This window comes from Schistocerca serialis, chromosome 2 (genome assembly GCF_023864345.2).
Source record: "Schistocerca serialis cubense isolate TAMUIC-IGC-003099 chromosome 2, iqSchSeri2.2, whole genome shotgun sequence".
In the NCBI taxonomy this organism is placed as follows: Eukaryota; Metazoa; Arthropoda; class Insecta; order Orthoptera; family Acrididae; genus Schistocerca; species Schistocerca serialis.
In genome coordinates, this window is record NC_064639.1 from 861860033 (window position 1) to 861882479 (window position 22447).

The window sequence follows — 22447 nt, forward strand, 5'->3', positions numbered from 1 at the left end:
CATTTCTTGGCAGCCGAAACAAAATGAGTGTTCCTAGAGTGGCCCTAGCAGCTGAATTTCCATTAAATTACAAATGCTCGTTAAAGTGACGATGGATAAGAATATTTTCTATGGCATCCATATCGGGGAAAAAGATTGTTCATATGATACATTATTAAATACTGTAATTACGCTGGCTATGTAATCTCTTACCCCCTTTCTCCCCTACTCTCCCTTGGTTGCAACAGATTCCGAACAAACAAATTCGCAGATACTGAGATAAAATCATTGAATCTAGATCTACCTCCAGTAAACATGCAGGCAATAGATGTGCTGTTTGGGGCTTTCCCGGCCCTGCATCTGCTTGATAGGTTCCCGGAAATTACGCCGGATAATATTGTAGAAACCGCACAATATTTCAGCGAGACAACTGCCTCCATCTTCAGGTGCTACTGTCGCATCGCTGAGAAGCTCGCCAATTTATATGCTGGCTTTCTAGAACAGCGCAGGCGCTATTGGGGCATAACGTCATCGAAGACCAATCGTAGACAGCGTCGAATACGAGAGCCCTCTGCTGGAGAAACGGGTCCCGTGCAATGTGGAAGTCTTATATTGGCCAGACGTGTCGTACGGTTAATGACAGGTGCGACGAACATAAACTTCACACGAGGTTGGGTCAGCCAGAGAAATCTGCGGTTGCTGAACGCTGCCTAGACACGGGACACGGCATGAATTATGAAGAAACCAAGATCCTCTCTCATGCTTCCACATACTGGGACTCCATCATCAAAGAGGCGGTCGAAATACGTATAAGCAGTGACCTAATAAACAGAGACACGGGGTTTCACCTGAGCAAAGCTTGGGAGCCAGCCTTGGCGGCACTAAGGACACGTCAGCCGCAGTTTAGCAGCTGCACCGAGTCAACGCATGGGAAGCCTTAGAGCAGATGCTTAAAACGCGCGCCAACACCTCGCTCGCGCGAACGGGGTCCGTCGCTCGCGGCCGCATTTCCCGCGCCGCGGCGCGCTTTCGCAGACCGCGACCCGTTTCTCCAGCAGAGGGCTCTGGTATTCGACGCTGTCTACGATTGGTCTTCCATAACGTTATGCCCCGTTGGCGCCTGCGCTGTTCTAGAAAGTCAGCATATAAATTGGCGAGCTTCTCAGCCACAACCTCCGTCACAAAACATAAACACAAATGTCACTCCTAACAACAGACCAATACCGGCACAAGCGGCCGCTAACTCCACAACAGCACTCAGGCTGCCACACCCAACACCAACACATCACCTGGGGGAATACTGGAAACACTATTCCCTCGGCACACGACCGTTCAAATCCTTACCAAGGTACTGACGGCCGTCACTACACTCATCACCCAGCTCATGAGCACAGAACTCGGGCAATACTGGGCTGTCATACACACTGCCATCACAACACTCTTTCACACTGTTACATGAATAATATACCACACCCGGCCCATAAAGCAAACCCGCACACACTATCACAGATCCTGTTCTGGAATGCACACTCGATCCACAACAAAAGGGCAGAATTTGCCGCGTTCATGGAGCGCAAGGGAACCCTTGTCGCGCTACTGAGCGAGACTAATCTTAAACCGCACAAACAATTAAACTTTCCTGGCTACTGCGTCTATCGTACCGACCGACCGGGCAACGCCGTGGCAGGTGAAACTGCAATCGTCATACACAAAGACATTGAGCACACAAACATAAGAGCTCCCTGAACTGGAAAAAATCGAGGCCACGGCCGTCAGGGTCAAGTTCAACGGAGCCTACACCACACTGATATCGGTATACAACAGCCCTGTAAGCATTTCAACACGGGATATCAGCACACTACTCAACATTTCATCGCGAGTAATAGTCGCTGGAGATCTGAACGCTAAACACACAGAATGGAATTGGTTCAAATGGTTCAAATGGCTCTGAGCACTATGGGACTTAACTTCTGTGGTCATCAGTCCCCTAGAACTTAGAACTACTTAAACCTAACTAACCTAAGAACATCACACACATCCATGCCCGAGGCAGGATTCGAACCGGCGACCGTAGCAGACGCGCGGTTCCGGACTGAGCGCCTTAACCGCGAGACCACCGCGGCTGGCAGAATGGAATTCACGCATACGAAATCCCAACGGCAAAAAACTGTACGAACATTCACTAGGCAGAAACTACATTATACTAACGCCGACTGAACCGACGCACATTCCCTATCAGAGGGGTCACAGGCCAGACGTGATAGACATGGCCCTCATCAAGGGCATTACATCGACACTCAACGTTGCCGTTGAAAACGATCTGCCCTCAAACCGCCAACCTGTAATACTATACATTGAGGAAACACTGCAGCACGTGGAACAACGCAAGATGTTGGACTGCGGGCGTGCGAATTGGACATCGTTCAAGGAAACGCTCGATAGCCACATCCCACCCATACACGAAATTAATGAAACAGCACAAATTGACGAGACAGTAGAAACCCTCACTAACGCCGTTCAGGACGCAATGGCAGGCACCATACCTGATCGCACTTCACAACAACACAGTGCGCCCCTGCCCCAGGAAATCCTGGGCCTAATCTCAATGAGAAATCGCCTCAGGAGACAATGGCAGCGGACCAGGCGTCAGTACTTCAAACGGCACATTAATAGGCACAGGGCATCATACACTATAAAATACAAACACATAGAACACAACAGTGGAACCAAAACCTTGAAGGGCTGGACACCGCGCGACCTTGCGTGTGGCAACTAGCCCGACACTTCACCAGGGAGAAAATATACACCCCAACGCTTCAAGGGCCTGACGGACCTGCATACTCAGCGGAAGAGAAAGCAGAACTAATGGCCCGCACACTCGCAGCGTCATTTACACCGAACCTGGTACCATCAGATCCAGTGTTCACACTTGCTACTGACCAAGAGGTTACACGCATTCTAGTCCAACCATCGCGCAACGACATTCGACATGCTAGCACAGCCGAAGTCTCCTGGGATACAATGCATTCCGCTGCTAGGAAAGCCCCTGGTCATGATGGCATTCAAAACCGTGTCCTCCAGGAGTTCACGGATAAAGCTACTTAGTACCTAACACATATAACGAATGCCATACTAAAACACCAACACTTCCCCGCCTTTTGGTAGACGGCCAAGGTCCTGATGTTCAGGAAGCCGGGAAAGACCACAGCCTCCCCCAGTGAGCTCGCTCAGTGAGATTGTTGAGAAGGTGATACTCAAACGCATCACTAGGCACTGCATAACAAATGACATCCTGAGACCGGAGGAATTCGGCTTCAGGAATCACCACTCCACAACACAACAGCTCTTACGGGTCGTTGAACATACAACACATGGATTCAACATAAACAAAGCTACAGGGGCGGTGTTCCTGGACATCGAAAAGGCTTTCGACCGTCTATGGCACAACGGCCTCATTCGAAAACTCAGCGACGCGGGATTCCCCGACGGGCTGGTGCGTCTAATACACTCATACCTCACAGACAGAAGTTTCAACACTGACGTGCAGGGAAAACAATCAACACGACACGGTATACACGCGGGAGTACCCCAGGGAAGCATCCTAGGGCCCCTACTGTTTATCCTCTACATAAACGATCTCCCAACCACACACAACAAAATGGTTCAAATGGCTCTGAGCACTATGGGACTCAACATCTGTGGTCATAAGTCCCCTAGAACTTAGAACTACGTAAACCTAACGACATCACACACATCCATGCCCGAGGCAGGATTCGAACCTGCGACCGTAGTGGTCACGCGGTTCCAGACTGAAGCGCCTTTAACCGCACGGCCACACCGGCCGGCCACACACAACACAACGATGGCAATCTACGCGGATGACACAGCCATCCTCGCGCAAGGTTGGAAACCATCAAACATTACGTCACGTTTACAGACTGCACTCAGAGTGGCTGAGCCTTGGTTGGAGAAATGGCGTGTTAGAGTAAACGTCGACGAGAGCGAAGCCGTTCTGATCACTAGAAGACCGAAGCAACTGCGCAAACACCGATACTGCAGACCAATAACACTACATGCACGCCCAATACGTTTCCGTGAGAAAGTCAAATACCTCGGTGTCTGGATGGACCGGAAATTACTCTGGGGGGACCACATACAACACATGACCAACCGAGCTAGCGCGTAGCACCTGAAGATGGCGGGCAGTTGTCTCGCTGAAATATTGTGCGGTTTCTACAATATTATCCGGCGTAATTCCCGGAAAGCTATCAAGCACATGCAGGCAATAGGTTTACGTACATTAAGCAGGATGTGATACGAAGTTACCCAAATTATTGTAAAATACGAAAAACTATACAGACGACTCTCTTCGCTGTAGTTAACGTTCTGGGATTGTGCTCCATGTCTAATGACCCAACGAGGATTAGAGACGTAGAGACAGGCCGGCGCACGTGAACGAACTGAACATTACAGTCGGAGAGGCAAAGGAAACGACAGTGTGAGGCAAATTAATCAGGAAACTGACCACTTAACAAGAGGTAGTGTGTGTCACTTCTCGTCCCTGCTACACATAACACAGCTCAAAAGAGGGGGAAAAACACCACTTACCATGTGTTCGAACGCGAGTGGAACCACCAGTTGTGAGAGGTGCGTCGCACCGAGTGAGAACAGCTGCGCAGCGTCTCGCAAGTTGTTGGAGAGGAGATCCCGGTGTACCGCCATGATGGCTTCGAGTGCTGGACAAGAAGATGGACGATATACTAGTGAACTCCCTAACAGATCTGATTTCTGTAGAAACACAAATTTCACTTTCTGTCATCATCAGCTTACAGTGATTACGAAAGCAGAATTTACGTTTAGAAACTAAATTTATACGTACTGTTAGAAATGATAAGAATTACAGCATGGAAATCTTAACGTTACCAAACTCTTATGTCAGTAACTTTATGTCTGTGGGATATGTTGATCGAATTCTTATCCATATGCGACATTACTTTCACTATTTTCAGTACGGAGGGAAGGGACTCTTACAGATGAAATGGTTCTGAGCAGTATGGGACTTAACATATGAGGTTATAGTCCCCTAGAACTTAGAACTACTTAAACCTAACTAACCTAAGGACATCACACACATCCATGACCGGGGCAGGATTCGAACCTGCGACCGTAGCGGTCGCGCGGTTCCAGATTGGAGTCCCTAGAACCGCTCGGCCACTGCGGCAGGTCCTACAGATGAAATGTGATGTGATGACACAGTGTGTGTCTGACGCTACTGGAACTGTTCATGGGCAGATCTCTACACGGAACGTCCAGAGTTCGAGCACGTTCAGCTTAACGCCATCTCCCTGAACATGAGAAAGGTCGAATCTTTGACAAGAAGGATTTGTAAACGTCACACCGACACGTGACACAGATGTGTGACCACAGAACCTGTGTTGACGAGGTGGCCCCGAGGCGACAGAGTGGGGAGGAGACAACTGACCGCCGGCACCAGGACAACGGAGGCTGGACTGAGATCCGGAGTCGCCGTGCCTCGACCTCCGCTGACACCCCGCCTCAGGCAACGGAGACCCGCGTGGTGTAGAGCCAAACTGGGACACTGAGCGCCGTTCTCCTGTGTCCTATGCTGGATATCACTTGTGTTTGTGGAGGTCCAGATAAAACTACTTTTTCCATAGGCAACCTGTTGAAAGGCCTGGTCAGAGAATAAAGGACAGTCAAGTTAAATGTGGCGGACAGTAATCTGGACGCCACAAGCACTGCAGATTGGGGGGTCCTCCCGCCGGAGTAAAAAACCATGCGTTAAGGGACTGTGCTCGATGCGGAGGCGAGTGAGGAGAACCTCATCCCGCCTGCACGAAAGGTAGGGCGTACGCCATGGCCGCGTGGTGGCCTTGACCAAACGCAGCTTATTTTCACCGGCTGCCAGCCACTCCTCTTCCCATTGACGCATAACACGAAAACGCAAAAGGGAGGTAACAGCATGGAGGGGGACGGCACATTCAACAACTTGAGGGAGGGAACATGCATCTTTGGCAGCCACATCCGCCGGTTCGTTTCCCCTAATACCCACGTGCCCCGGCACCCAGCAGAAGGAAACCTCCTTCCCCTGCCGTTGCAGGTGGAGTAGGGCGTCATGGATGTTCTGGACGACCGTATCCGCTGGGTACAAGTGTTGCATGGTCTGAAGGGCACTCAGGGAGTCAGAACAGATGCTCCAATGCCCGCAAGATCGCAAACAATTCGGCATCAAAGATGGTAAACGCCAGGGCGGTGGTTTCCTTGCCACCGGATTTGCCCTCTATTTTGCAAGACGACGCAACGACTGTGGTTAAGGTCTTACGGTTTTGTGTCCTGTCCAATTTGTTGCCTCGGATTTTAGGGAGAGGATTTTAATGTGCTGCTGGGTGACTGGCTCACCCAGGTTTTAGGTGAGAGGTCCGCCAGTTACGATAACCTACTTGTTTCACTTCGATTTCTGTTCTCTTTTCCTTGTGTTTCCTTTCCTTTTTTAGTGCGTTTCTTTTCCTCTTGTTTTGCCTCTGCATAAGAGGATTTGGAACTGCGTCAGGCCTGTGTCTTTTAGCCGTTCTCCTTGTTCGCTGTTCGTCCCTTCATCGCATGTGTTCCTGTTTCTATGCGTTTGGGCGCTGATGACCACGCTGTTTAGCGCCCGAAAACCTCAAACCACACATACACACACACACACACACACACACACACACACACACACAGGGGCCCTCAAGATACTGACAGATTCGTGGTGTCGACAGCTATTGGATTTGACAACGGGAACGATTTCGAAATTGGCAAACGGAAGCTGAACGCTCGCCAGTACATGCCAAGAATTATAAACCCTGTGCTTCATGTGAGTGGTTCCAGTTGACATATTTCAGCAGAATAATGCACGACCTCTCACATCATAAACATCTTGAGGAATGTACGAATCGACGAGTGACCAAGTGACCAGCGCGTCCCCTGATTTGTCATTCATACAGTTTACTGGGCTGCTGTAGAAGGAAGTATATCTTCGTCTCGGCCTCTAGTCAGCAATCTTCGTGAATTGACAAAGCATGGGTTTCAAGATGGCGAGAAATTCTTGAAGAAGTCGTTCACAGAGTGTTTATGACGCTGGATGTCAGGTCTGAATGATATGAAAGTTTGATCATTTAATACCCGTTATAACACGAACTACTGACAAAGTTTGAAAAATATCAGACTGGTCTGTCATGGTAAAACTTCCAGTTTCCGCCACAGCGTGTCCAGATAGCCGCACAGACGTCGCCTGTGACTCCTCCTTGCCGCTGACAATTTCAGCTCTTCTCTAGATTCAGTTCTCTTGGTGTTGCTGCTGCGTATTTCTGATAGTACAAACTAAATCCGTTTTGAAAGGAACGTGAACATATCACGATTTTACGGGACTGAAATATTTAATACTACAGTTTTTCATTATTATTATTATTATTATTGTTATTATGTGCACATTGTTAATTCAAGATTAAGTAACATTCCTCAGTATTCCATGTTAGACTTAAGAAGGAGACCAAGAAACTGTCTCCTTCGTGGTTGACTGTAGCCGCATTGGATGAAAAGTTAGTCACTCTTACGAGACATCACGAAAATATTCTATTATACCATCTCTAGCCTTTCTCGATAATGAATTCAATTTTAAGACGAAGACGGTCTATAAGATTCTTGACGTGTGTCATATTCATCTAAGTCCCTTCATCAATGATCCCCATAAAAATAAAATTATGATCTCCAAATACGACTGAAAACTTCCAATACAAACACTACCCCTCGTTCTTCTAACAACCTAGTTGGAGAGGCCGCAAGGCACCGTCTTGCCATCGGTATGGTAAACTGTCCCTAAAGGGCAGAGGAATCAGTAGTTATCGACGGCGTCAGAATGCAGACGACAATGCAAACCACTTCATTAAAGACACTTAATATAATACGTATGACATATCACCTATGACTGAAAAATCGTCATGATAACCTCTCCGTTGGCAAAATATTCCGGAAATGTGCCGGACATGTATCTCCCGGAGCGGACAGCCAAGGGAGAGGTGACGACGAGAAAAAGCTGGATAACCAACGAAACGAGTCTGAGTGTGGAATAGCTGAAGTCTGAGTGTGTTAGCGAAGCTAGGAAATCTGAAAAGGAAGTGTCAAAGCTCAGCCTAGATGTATTGGGGTCAGCGAAGTGAAATAAGGATTTATGCTCAGCAGAACGTACGCTAATATCGACATCAGCACAAAATAGCGTCATGAATAGGAAGGTAGGACATAGAGTGAGTTTCGGTAAACAGCGGAGTGGTCGGATTACTATCACTAGAATCGGCAACAAACCAATCGCAACAACAACCGTTCAGGTATACATGCTGACGTCACAAGCAGGGGACGAAGACACAGAGCGTCTGAGGACACTGAACGTGGAATTTAGTGTAGAAGAGAGGCGAAAATCTAGTATCATGTGTGACAGTAGCGTGGTAGTAGGGGAAAGAATAGAAAACAGGGAAGAATATGGGTTTGACAGTAGCAATTTTTTTTGTCTTCTGTCTCTTCATCTCAACGTAGCATAGTCCTCAATTATTTGCTTGATGTATTCCAATCTCTGTCTTCCTCTAAAGTTTCTGCGCTCTACTGCTGCCTCTAGTACCATGGGAGCCATTCCCAGATGTCTTAACAGATGTCCTATCATTTTGTTCCTTCTCTGTCAGTGCATTCCTCGTATTTCTTTCCTCTCTGATAACGCGCAGAATCTCCTCGTTCCTAATCTTATCAATCCATCTAATTTTCAACATTCGTCTGTAACACCACATATCAGATGCTTTCATTCTCTTCTGTTCCGGTTTTCTGACTACCGTGTTTCACTATCAGACGATGCTGTCCTCCAAACGTACGTTCTCAGAAATTTCTTCCTCAAATTAAGGCCTACGTTTGAGAGTAGTAGACTTCTCTTGGACAGCAATCCCTTTTTGCCATTGCTAGTCTGCTTCTGATGTCTTCTTTGCTCTGGCCGTCATTGTTTATTTTGATGCCTAGATAGCAGAATTCCTTAACGTCATCTACTTCGTGACCATCAATCCCAATGTTAATTTTCTCGCTGTTCTCATTTCTACTACTTCTCATGACTTTCGCCTTTCTTCGATTTACTATCAACCCATAATCTGTACTCATTAAACTGTTCATTCCATTCAACAGATCATGGAAATCTTCTTCACTTTCACTCAGGATAACAATGTCATCAGCGAATCGTACCACCGAAATCCTTTCACCTTGAATTTTAATTCCAATCCTTCACCTTCCTTTTATTTCCATCATTGCTTCATCGATGCACTGATTGAACAGTAGGTGCGAAACACTGCATCCCTGTCTCACACCTTTTTTAATCCGAGCGCTTCATTCTTGGTCGTCCACTCTCCCACTCTCATTATTCCCTCTTTGTTCTTGTACGTATTGTATATTACCCGTCTCTCTCTCTCTCTCTAGCTTATCCCTATTTTTCTTAGAATTTCGAACATCTTGCACCATTTATCACTGTCGAACGCTCTTTCCAGGTCGACAAGTGCTGTGAACGCGTCTTGATTATTCTTTAGTTTTACTTCCATTATCAACCGCAACGTCAGACTTGCCTCTCTGGTGGCTTTGTCTTTCCTAAAGCCAAATTTATCTTCATTTTTCACAGCCTCAGTTTTCTTTTCCAGTCTTCTGTGTACTATTCTTGTCAACAACTTGGATGCATAAGCTGTTAGGTTGATTGAGCGATTATTCTCGCACTTGTCAGCTCTTGCAGTCTTCGGAATTGTGTGGATGACATTTTTCCGAAAGTCAGATGGTATATCGCCAGAGCCATACCTTCTAAACACCAAGGTGAATAGTTGTTTTGTCGCCACTTCACCCAGTGATTTTAGAAATTCTGATGGAATGTTATTTATCCCTTCTGCCTTATTTGATCTTAAGTCCTCCAAAGTTCGTTTAAATTCGGATTATAATACTGGATCCGCTATCTCTTCTGTATTGACTCCAGTTTCTTCCTCTATCGCGTTACCAGCAAGTGCTCTCTCTCATGGAGGCCTTCAATGTATTATTTCCACCTACCCGGCTCTCCTACGTATTTAACAGTGGAATTCTCGTCGGACTCTTAATGTCAGCGTTCTTGCTTTTTATTTCATCAAAGGCTGTTTTGACGTTTCTGTATGCTGAGTGGGTCCTTCCAACTATCATTTCTTTTTCGATTTCTTCACATTTTTCACGCAGCCATTTCGTTTTAGCTTTCCTGCACTTCCTATTTATTCCATTCCTCAGCGACTTGTATTCCTGCTTTCCTTAGTACCTCTGTAACCCACTTCCTTGTGTATCGATTCTTCCTTACGAATCTCTTGAACTCCAGCCCACTCTTCATCGAAATTACATTATGATCTGAATCTATGTCTGCCCCTGGGTACGCCTTATAGTCCAGTATGTGATTTCGGAGCCTCTGTCTGACCATGGTGTAATCTAACTGAAATGTTCCCGTATCGTCTGGCCTTTTCTAAGTATACCTCCTCCTCTGGTGATCCTTGAATAGAATATTCGCTGTTACTAGCTGAAATTCATTACAGAACTCAATTAGTCTTTCACCTCTCTCATTCCTTGACCCTAGCCCATATTCTCCTGCAACCTTTTCTTCTACTCCTTCACCAACAACTTCATTCCAGTCCCCCATGACTATAAGATTTTCATCTCCCTTTACGTACGCTACTGTTTCAATATCCATTCTCGTATACTTTCTCTATCTCTTCGTCTTCAGCTTTCGACGTCGGAGAGTATACCTGAACTATCGTTGTTTGTGTTGATTTGCTGTTGATCCTGATAAGAACAACCCTATCACAGTACTGTCCACAGTAACACACTCTCTGCCCTACATTCCTATTCATAACGAACCCTACTCCCGTTATACCACTTTCAGCTGCTGTTGATGTTACCCTATACTGATCTGGACAGAAATCCCTGTCTTCTTCCCTTTCCACCTCACTGACCCCCACTACATCTACATTCAGCTATGCATTTCCTTTCTCAGATCTTCTACTTCCCCTTCCACGTTCAAGCTTCTTACATTCCACAGCTCGACTGGTAGAACGTTATGCTTTCATTGATTATTCAGTCTTTTCCTCATTGTCGCCTCCCCATTAGCAGTCCCCTCCCGCAGATGCGATTGGGAGGCTATTCCGGAATCTTTTGCCAATGGAGAGGTCATCATGACACTTCTTCAATTACAGGCCACATGTCCTGTGGATACACATTACGTTTCTTTAATGCAGTGGTTATCATTGCCTTCTGCATCCTCATACTGTTGATCATTGCTGATTCTTCCCTCTTGAGGGGCTGTTTCCCACCCCTAGGACAAGAGAGTGTCCTGAACCTCTATCCGCTCCTTCGCCCTCTTTGACGAGGCCGTTGGCAGAATGAGGGTGACTTCTTAAGCCGGAAGTCTTCGGCCGCCAGAGCCGATTATTGTTCAAAATTTAAGTGGTGGTGTTTTTCGAACCTGGACCCGAGGACATTTTCATTACTAATCAAACAGCTACCCCTAGACGGCACTGGTAAGTACACTTCCTAAATATTAAGAGGAGGAGAAATATATGGAAAAGGCATGGACACGTGGGAATATTCCAACTGGATCACATCGTGGTGCGATTCCAAAGTCAAATATTGGATTGAAAGAAGTACCTAAAAGCAGGTATACTAAACTCTGATAGTTATGATGAACAGAGGTAAAAGCTTAAGAGAATCTGTGTGAAAACAAGTATGACACTGGACTACTGATGAATAACGAGTCCTATTTGAAGTTCTCTAATGTTGTAGATATTGTGACGATGAATCCCACAATAAGTAGTCCTGTTTAAGGGGGATAGACGTGTCTAAATAGGCAAGCACAGAAATTAGACAGGCAAATATAGATACAAGGAATGTAACTGTCAAGAAACATAGAGTATCATAAGAAATACTTCAACAGATAAACGAAAGTAGAAAGTATACAAATGTCCAGGAAAAGAGAAGAATACCGTAATATAAGCCACATGCGGCCGAGTGCACCAACCCCAGTCAGGAACCAGGATAGCCCAAGTCCCGTGATCACTACGAAGAGTCAACAGCGTTTAAACTGTCTCTGCGGTGCAGCAGCCTTAATCACTGGACAGCAAGCCGTCGTCAGCCAAACGCGCATTTGACCGCGGTAGACTTAGTATATTGCAGTGGAGCGTACCCAGGTTGTGACAGATGTTTACAGACATGAAATTACACAGACTGTTGCTGGTGAGTGACTTCTTTGTCACGTGATCTCACTTCCGCGATTTTCGTCAACAAGTTGAAGTGTTTATACCTACTGCGCTACTATGTACTAGTACATTCATTTGTTTGGCGAAAAAGGGAAAGAAAAGAAGTACGCCTAATTTCTCGAAGTACGAGATACCTATACGTCTTGAACTGATGGGGCAAATGCATTTGTTCTGGAAAATAAAAAAATAAAAATTGACGGCTGCAGTTCAAAAGAGAACATGCAATGTGGTCATATGTGGGGGCTCAATTAGACTCTAGTCCTGGTAAGTTAATTCATAAATTAATGAACGTTCTGGATTCATCTTAAGTATGGGATACGGTATACAGTGTTTTTAATCCGTCTCAGTGCTTTCCGGGTCTTTGTTTGATGCTGGGAAGTGTTATTGGCCTACCACCGAAATACGTGTCATAGGGCTGTGTACGTTTACGGTAGGGATTGTTTTGTTTGTTTTAGATTTAAAATCTTCTGCAATACTACAGTTTAGCTAAATAAGCATTCTTGTTGAAAATTGTTAGCATAGGTTCATCAATTAGCTCTGTGTCGTTTTCTTAAGATAAAAGTCTACACTGTACCATACCAACTGAAATTAAAACAGCCATATATAGAGCTTAGATTTTATTGAAATTATATATTAAGAGCCTCAGAATGAAAAATGGACTCATGATTGTAAATAATATATGATTAATTAAGGGTACCGGGAACTATGACATTTATTTAATTTCAGGTGTGACCATAAGATCCTGTGACAGGCTCAAAACCTGTTACGGAAATATGAAAAGAAGTCTGCGAAAGGATCCTGCAGAAGAAAAAGTTGAAGTTTATAAAAGGGGTGGGAGGGGGGGGGGGGGGAGACAACTCCAAAAACGAAGCTTCACGATCGTACAAAACTGCTTGAAATTGTTGGTTCCTCTCTGAAACAGGTGACGAATGCATATGACTTCGATACACAGTTCAGAATGGTTGTTGCTGTGCATGTTGTTGACTGATTCTGAAGCAGTGCCACGGGCTTTAACTATGTTTAAATCAGTTGGGTCTTGGAATATACTGTGGCAGCCGACATTTAGGAATTCGAGCTAGTGTCGAGTGAACTTTAGATCATCGGAATTAGGACGTGTTCTAGCGAACTGATCGATGTGCTAAATATCAGTCTATGTTCTTCAGCAGCCAACAACTTTTATTACAATTTATAACATGTTCGGTAATCACTACTGGGTGCTCTAGCATAAATTAAAACGGCACGTAACTGTTTGGAAGACACAACCAGTGAACTGTATTCAGTTATGAACAAAAATTTGTGAGTTTCAAGAAACTTAACACACGCGTTCCTTTCGTTATCCGACTTCAACCTTCTAGACTGTATCCTGGCTAACATTTGTACTTGTCGGTTAGCAGTATCGAGATTATATTATTTATGCATTTTAACCGGTGTTAAGCGCGTGTGTCTGGCTGCTTAATGGCTGGATATTATCTCTGAGTTAGATAATGAGAGCCAGCGAGCACACGCATTTGCAGCCCCATTTCTCATTCCACTGACCGTCACAGGAATTGTAAATTTTTCTGGGGTTTGGTTAATTTTTTGTTTGACGTGTTTATCGGACGTCAGCTGAAATTACTCCTTATTGTTTGTGTTTATTATTGTGCACAATAAGTACCTCACGCGCAAGCTCTTTACGTGCAGATATTGATTTATTATTATGCATGATAGGTACCTCACGTGCAGTCCCGTTATCTGCAGGTTTTGATTTTTTTCTTCCAGTGTGGTTTATCATTTACTTTTAACTTTGCTGTTCCCAGTGTACTTCTGATTACGGTGCTGTTGTCAGCTCCGACGCAGGCCCATCATCTTAGTCGAGATTTTCTTGGCTGGCTCTGAGCACTATGGGACTCAACATCTGACGTCATCAGTACCCTAGAACTTAGAACTACTTAAACCTAACTAACCTAAGGACATCATATACATCCATGCCCGAGGCAGGATTCGAACCTGCGACCGTAGCGGTCGCGCGGTTCCAGACTGCAGCTCCTAGAGCCGCTCGGTCACTCCGGCCGGCGAGATTTTCTTGATGCCATACCTTAAAGACAACGTTGAACTCTCTTTAACAATAATGGACCTACTCACCGGTTCCGTTAACGTGTAGCAGACGTAAAGCTCTTCCGACGTAACATATGACCCTCTCATCTATGGCTTTTGTGATGCTCCGAACGGTGTGCAGTAACTGGGAGAGTATAGTGCCCCTCAGATGATCCGTTTTCAGCGTTTCCACGTTCCATTCCATGTCGGTCATCCTTTCAAAATAAAATGAAGTTACTTGACGTAACAAATGGTATACTGAAGCTTGATTATATTTTCTAGAACAGAACAGTGGAAGCTAAACTCAGCTTACCTCTTCTCCAGTTTTTACCTTTTCCATAGGACATGAGGCCTCTAACTTAATAAGTGTCGTAATTATTTCTCCATTGGAAAAAGATTTCGGTTTAGGTCACAATTCGGATTTCCAGGAGGGGACAGCCAAGGGGGAAGTAGCTCTGAAAACAAGACTAGGTAACCAACGAAAGGGTAACGTGCTGCAAGGCGGAGCCTGGATTGTCAGATGTTTGAACGAGGTAGGGAAGCTACAAAATCTGAAAAGGGAAATACAAAAGTTGAGTCTAGATACAGTGAAAGCCCGTCAAGTGAAATGATGGTAAGAATTTTGATGGAGTAGGACTCCTCGTGAATAGGAAGGTAGGGTAGTCAGTGGCATACTGTGAACAGTTCACAGGATTCGACCGGAAATGAACGCGGACTACAATTGTTCAGGTATACATGCCAACGTCACAAGCAGAAGACGAAACGGCAGAGAAAATATATGAGGATATTGAACGGTTAATTCAGCATGCAATGGGAACTAAAAGTTTAATGCTCATTGAATAAACGGATCGCGGTTGTAGTGGAAGGAATAGGAGTTTGTAACACCACAACTCTGTGGATGATCATACAGTTTCTACGTGTTTTGCGAAGTTTGCTTTATTAGCTGTGCTGAACATTATTTAAGAAAGAGAATACCCATGGAACGATAATTTTTTGTAAGTAGACACGCTGGCCTAGTCAGGGAAAAGCTATAGTCAAAGAGTGCAATAAATTGCATTATCGCTGGGCGTGCGAGCGCACCAAATGTAGTAGCAGCTGGGAGTCGCGAGGAGACGATTGGTGTCGTTGGTTGTGTGTACTCGGCGGTTTGGATATGCAAAAGTGCGGAGACAAAGGATCTTTTTCCGAAACGCGGAGCAGTGGCAACTTAAAGGTTTGTTTTGACGGATGTGTAATGTTGTTGTTGTGGTCTTCAGTCCTGAGACTGGTTTGATGCAGCTCTCAATGCTACTCTATCCTGTGCAAACTTCTTCATCTCCCAGTACCTACTGCAGCCTACATCCTTCTGAATCTGCTTAGTGTATTCATCTCTTGGTCTCCCTCTACGATTTTTACCCTCCACGCTGCCCTCCAATACTAAATTGGTGATCCCTCGATGTCTACCAACTGATCCCTTCTTCTAGTCAAGTTGTGCCACAAGCTCCTCTTCTCCCCAATTCTATTCAATACCTCCTCATTAGTTATGTGATCAACCCATCTAATCTTCAGCATTCTTCTGTAGCACCACATTTCAAAACATTCTCTTCTTGTCTAAGCTATTTATCGTCCACGTTTCGCTTCCATACATGGCTACGCTCCATAGAAATACTTTCAGAAACGACTTCCTGACATTTAAACCTATACTCGATGTTAACAAATTTGTCTTCTTCAGATACGCTTTCCTTGCCATTGCCAGTCTACATTTTATATCCTCGCTACTTCGACCATCATCAGTTATTTTGCTCCCCAGATAGCAAAACTCCTTTACTACTTTAAGTGTCTCATTTCCTGATCTAATTCCCTCAGCATCACCCGACTTAATTCGACTACATTCCATTATCCTCGTTTTGCTTTTGTTGATGTTCATCTTATAACCTCCTTTCAAGACACTGTCCATTCCGTTCAACTGCTCTTCCAAGTCCTTTGCTGTCTCTGACAGAATTACAATGTCATCGGCGAACCTCAAAGTTTTTATTTCTTCTCCGTGGATTTTAATACCTACTCCGAACTTTTCTTTTGTTTCCTTTATTGCTTGCTCAATATACAGATTGAATAACATCGGGGAGAGGCTACAACCCTGTCTCACTCCCTCCCCAACCACTGTTTCCCTTTTATGTCTCTCGACTCTTATAACTGCCATTTGCTTTCTGTACAAATTGTAAATAGCCTTTCGCTCTCTGTATTTTACCCCTGCCACCTTCAGAATTTGAAAGAGAGAATTCCAATCATCATTGTCGAAAGCTTTCTCCAAGTCTACAAATGCTAGAAACGTAGGTTTGTCTTTCCTGAATCTTTCTTCTAAGGTAAGTCGTAGGGCCAGTATAATCAGTGTAATATGGGCAAGCAATGGCATTTATAGGGCACAGTACAAATGCAGCAAGAGTAATACACGTAACATAAAGAGTACTGTGGGCCCTTGCTATTGGCTGTGGTATGGCAAGAAGATCAACCTGTGCCGTGCGGTTCTGGGCGCTGCAGTCTGTAACCGCGGGACCACTACGGTCGCGGGTTCGAATCCTGCCTAGGGCGTTAATGTGTGTGATGTCCTTAGGTTAGTTAGTTACAAGAAGTTCTAAGTTCTAGGGGACTGATGGTCACAGCAGTTAAGTCCCATAGTGCTCAGAGCCATTTTGAACCATTTTTTTCAACCTGTGCCCTATTTTCCGCTAAATGAAGCCACTCGACAAACCAACAGCTTCATGAAGTGAAGTGAGATCTAGACTATTATAACTAGAAGTGAAATAGACTGACCAGCGTAGTTGGGATTTTACTGCTTGAATAACATTGTTGTCGTGCATACTCTCGCGTAAATAATTTTCCTAAGTCATTATCCAAGTAGTATACATCCTATCCCTTTGTACGGACCGAGATAATCAGAAAATGAACTGAAAATGAAGTGAACATTAATTTACTGGATTATCAAAATATAATTTTTGTAACATTTGGGCAATTACGTAATAATAAAATCTTTGGTTGTAGTACGAATAATGTCAGAAATAGAATGATGCAAAAGCCAGCTAAAAATAGAGTAGCTTTCATAATAAAAAATGGCAGTAAAACTTAACGTAACATGGACACTCAATTTCATTGTCAAAACATAGTTCTAATTTATAGCTTGCGGCATAATTTGTAACTTTTATTACAAAGAAATATCAAAGTGACTGCTAAATTCAAACACTCTTTCTTACGTAAGATTGCTTACGAGTATAAACTTCAGTTGTAATTTAATTGTTCTTGTTCCGGTAAGGAACTGGCGGCCGTTGGTTATTTAATTAATGACATACTCTGAAATCCTTTCTTCCATATTTTCCACTAATTACTGTTAATTAAAAAACTAGTTCACATAATTAAAATAGTTAACCCAACTTTGTTTCTAATCGTCATTGCTAAAATACTGAGCAGTGAGGATTCGGTTATAGCTTCATCTACTTGTCTCGGTTTTGCATTTATTATTCGGAGTACATGTCTTTTCCTCACAGATTAGGGATTTTAGGTACACGGTCATACAGAAAATCCTAATAAGCCAGAGAGGTAAGAGCGTTATTAGTTGCCGGAAAATATGGGCTCGGTAGTGGCAATGAGAGACAAGAAAGACTAATTGAGTACTGTAATTAATTCCAGCTAGTAACAGGGAATATTCTGTTCAAGATTCACAAGAGGACGAGGCATACTTGGAAAAAGAAAGGAGACACGAAGATTCCAGCTGGATTACATCATTACCAGACAGAGATTCCGAATTCAGATTCGCAAATCTAAGACGTGTCCTAGAAAAAAACACATACTCCTATTACTGTTTAGTAAAGGTGAAGAACAGACTGAAGTTTAAGAGATTTCTCTATAAGAATCAATGTGTGAGTGGGATACAGACGTATTGAGGATAAGGAATAACACAGCACAGTTGAAGAGGAGTGGATATCATGAAAAGGGCACTCACAGACGTTGGAAAGATAAACACAGGTGCAACGAAGCTAGCTGTGGAGATCCATCGTTCGACGAAAGAAGAAAGTACGAAGATGTTAGGGAAAGACAGGATTAATGTAATATAAATCAGTTAGTAGTATAAATAGGAAGCAGAAGGCAGCTCAGACAAAATATCAAGAGGAAAAATGAGAAGAAATCGAAAAGAAACGCTCGTCGGAAGGAATCACTCGACATAGAGAAAAGCCAAAACAAAAGTTGGTGAAATGAAAAGCAAGGGACACTAACAAGAGTTTAGTGGATATTCCATTGTTAAACGCAGAAGAGGAAGTGGACAGGTAGAAAGAGTACACCGAATGTCTATATGAGGGGTAGGACTTGTCTGATAATGTGATAGAAGGAAAAGTTGGACCATAAGGAAGGGGTGGGTGATCCAGAAATAGAGGCAGAGTTTAATAAAGTTTTGGAAGACTCAAGTCAGACAAGGCTCAAGGAATGGACAATATTTCATCGGAATTTCTAAAATCTTTAGGGGAAATGGCAACTAAGTGACTTTTGAAATTCGTGTGAGGAACGTATGAGACTGCCAACGCACAATCAGACTTTGACTTTCGAAACACTGTTATACACACAATTTCGAATACAGCAAGGGCAGATAAGTAAGAGAAGTATCACACAATCAGGTTAATAGGTGATTCGCCGAAGTTGATGACAAGAATTAAATACAGAAAAATGGAAAACACTGAGGAACTGATTAGATGGCGATCAGTCTGGCTTTAGGAACGATAAAGGCACTAGTGAGGCAGTCCTGACGTTGCGCTTGATAATAGAAGCAAGTCTGAAGACAAATTAAAATACGTTCATAGGATTTGTTGACCTGGGAAAAGCGTTCGACAGTGTAAAACGGCGCAACATATTTAAATTTTGGCGAAAGTGGGAGTACGCATAGGGGAAGACAGGTAAAATACAATATGTACAAGAACCGAGAGGTAAAAAAGGAATGGAAGACCAAGAACGAAGTGCCCGGTTTAAAAAATAAGAAACGGATGTAATCTTTCACACCTACTGTGTAATACATGCATCGAAGAAGGGTTGGAGAAAAGAAAGTAACGTTCAATAGTTGGGTTATAATTCGGGATGAAAGGAAATTTGCTGGATCTGGTGAACTGAATCAACTGTCGAGTGGGCATAGAATATTTACTGAGAGTAAACCAAAGGAAGATGGAAGTAACGAAGTAGCGGAAATGAGAATAGCGAAAAGTACATAATTCATAACGGACGAGGCGAGGAGGACATAAAAAGCAGACTAGCACTGGCAGAGAGGGCATACGTGGGCAAAAGAAATTCTCTGGTATCATAGGCCTTCATCTGAGGAAGAAATTTCTGAAAATGTACGTCTGGACCACAGAATTGGTTCAAATGGCTCTGAGCACTATGGGACTTAACTACTGTGGTCATCAGTCCCCTAGAACTTAGAACTACTTAAACCTAACTAACCTAAGGACGTCACACACATCCATGCCCGAGGCAGGATTCGAACCTGCGACCGTAGCAGTCGCGCGGTTCCGGACTGTAGCGCCTAGAACCGCTACACCACTGCGGCCGGCGGACCACAGAGTTGTATGGTAGTGAACCGTGGACTGTGAAAAAATCGGAAATGAAAAAATTCAAATTGTTTTGGATGTGTTGCTAAAGAAGAACGTGGAAAAGTATCTAGACTGAGAAGGAGTGAGAGGGTTTACCGCAGAATCGGAGAAGCAAAGAACATATGGATATCTGAGAAAGAGAAGGGACAGGATCATAGGATATGTGTAGAGACATCAGCGAACGAGCTCTGTGGTACTAGGGGGAACTGTGGAGGGTAATGTAGGGGAAGGCAGAGGCTGGGATACATCCGAAAGATAATTGAGGCCGTAGGGCGCAAGTGCTACTCTGAGACGAAAAGGCTGGCACGAGGAGAAGAACTAGTGGTGGACCGCTTCGAACCAGTCAGAAGACTGATTAAAAAATAAAGAATTAAAAAAGTAAAAATAATAAAGAAGAATGTAAACCCATTTACGCTGTCTGCTGTGAAGGTAGCGTAAGACTTTTTACGAGCAGTTTAGATAGTAGAAGAAATTGGTATCCCTGCTACCATGCATGATGCGTAGTTGGTGGCTTGAAATCTATACTGGCATAGGCGGTGTGTAAGAGTGTTTGCTAGCTGGTGACGAGGTTCCCAATGAATTTTAGACAACGACCACAGATATCAAAGTCTTCGAGGTCTTAGTGATTGACAAATTTTTCTCTTTCCAGAAATTCCGTTCTCCCAATTACGAGAAAAACACTGGGAAACTGATGAAGCAGTACAATGGAACTTCGATCTGTAGAAACGTTGTTGCAGGATATTAATTTTTCTTTTTCCGGTAGTCTATTTGGAACGATGAAACATACTGTCCCCCACGCACCTCATACTGATCGCTAGAGTGTAGACGTAGGTATAAAAAGAACAAGCAGTACTGTCCGGTCTTTAGCACCTTGCAGCGGTGCACGTCTCCCCCCGTCGGAGATTAGAGTCCTCTCTCGGGCATGGGTCTCTGTGTTGTTCGTAGCGTAAGCTAGTTTATGTTAGATTAAGTAGAGTGTAAGCCTAGGGACCGATGGCCTCAGCAGTTTGATCCCATCGAAACTTACCACAAATTTCCAGTTACCACCGTCCATTCTCTAGATGTAGATATAAAACAGTAAACAGTACTATCCATTCTCTGCCGTAGTAGTGAATCCCAGCACGGCTCTTTTTTACAGGGCCCCGTTTGAGCTTGAAGTGCCATAGTTCCTTCAGCGGACATACCCAGTTATTCACGTTTTGGTCCTAAACACGACACTCGAAACGATATCTTCCAAGTGAATAAGAAAGAGATTCCCTTCGATGACTAGTTCTTTAGAACAGAAAAGCAAATTTGGAATGGGGAAGGGCATGGGCCGTGTCCTATCAGAGGAAAAACCCCAGCTTTCACTGAAAGAGATTTATGGAAGCCACGAGAAGAGCTGAAACCGGGCGGGTGGACAGAAGCGTCGGCCACTTGCTGGCTGGCGGACTGGCTGGCAGACTGGCTGGCTGGCTGACTGGCCAGAACACGGCCAGGCCGGCCCGCACTCTAAGGAGTGGGCAGGCCACGGTGGGTGGGTGGGTGGGGTGTCCATCTGTAGGGGGACACACGGCAGCGGGCTTCTGCTCCAGGAACTGCCTGCACACGTGTTTCACCTTATGGATGATATTTCATCCAGACAGTGATCGAAATTTGTAGTTAACAAGTGATAGGGGGCTACAGAGCGTTCTACTAATGTACTGAAACCATATTTTTAATGACAATGATTTTGCAGTACAGCCAGTCTTTACTGCCAAAAGTTTCTGTTGACATCCACTTACATCAAAGAACTAGCAAAAGGCTTTATTGCTCCAGAAATATTACCAGACTATCGGTTTAATAAGTTACGATTGCGAACTACCAACACGAATTCTTTACGAACGAATGGAAAAATTGATAGGAACCGGCCTTGGGGAAGATTAGTTTGGATTCTGGAGATATGTTGGAACACAGGAATCATTACTGACCCTATGACTCCTCATAGAAGATAGGTCAAGGAAAGGCAAACCTACATCTATAGCATTTGAGAAAGCTTTTGACAATGCTGAGTGGAATACTGTCTTTCAAATTCTATAGGTATAGTCGAGGGGCATAAAAGGGAAGCAATGGTTGAAAAGCGAGTGAGACATAGTTGTAACCTATCTCCCTTCAGAGTTGAGATTAGAAGGTATTCTAGATAGAATGGTTAAGTACAACACTGTCATTCTCCATTTATTTACTTTTACTGCAGATTTCTCAACCACAACACAAAGCAGGAGCAGAGCCACAGACTGTGTCGGTCCCACAACCATAGCAATCACGGCCGCTTCTTGCGTCCATGGTGAATCTTGTGTTGTGCTCATTAACCCGTCACCCAAGCCATCGTTATCTGCATTACGTTTCGACCTCCAAATGCTGGAGACATCGTCAAAAGATATAAAGGCTCAGAGAGCAGTTTCAAAAGTAAACAAGTTCTGCAAGCCAAATTGTTTACACGTATCCATGCAA

At 44.3% G+C, this 22447-nt stretch overlaps 1 protein-coding gene across 1 annotated transcript in view; it reads right to left on the reverse strand.

Annotated features, from left to right (window-relative positions):
• Nucleotides 1–22447, reverse strand: part of LOC126458164 (uncharacterized) — a 91148-nt gene that overhangs the window by 47249 nt on the left and 21452 nt on the right. The window contains exons 3-4 of the mRNA XM_050095032.1: nucleotides 14424–14590; nucleotides 4588–4715 (exon numbers count right to left, since the gene is read on the reverse strand). Coding sequence (XP_049950989.1) covers nucleotides 4588–4715; nucleotides 14424–14590 — 295 coding nt within the window. The remainder of the gene's footprint in view (nucleotides 1–4587; nucleotides 4716–14423; nucleotides 14591–22447) is intronic.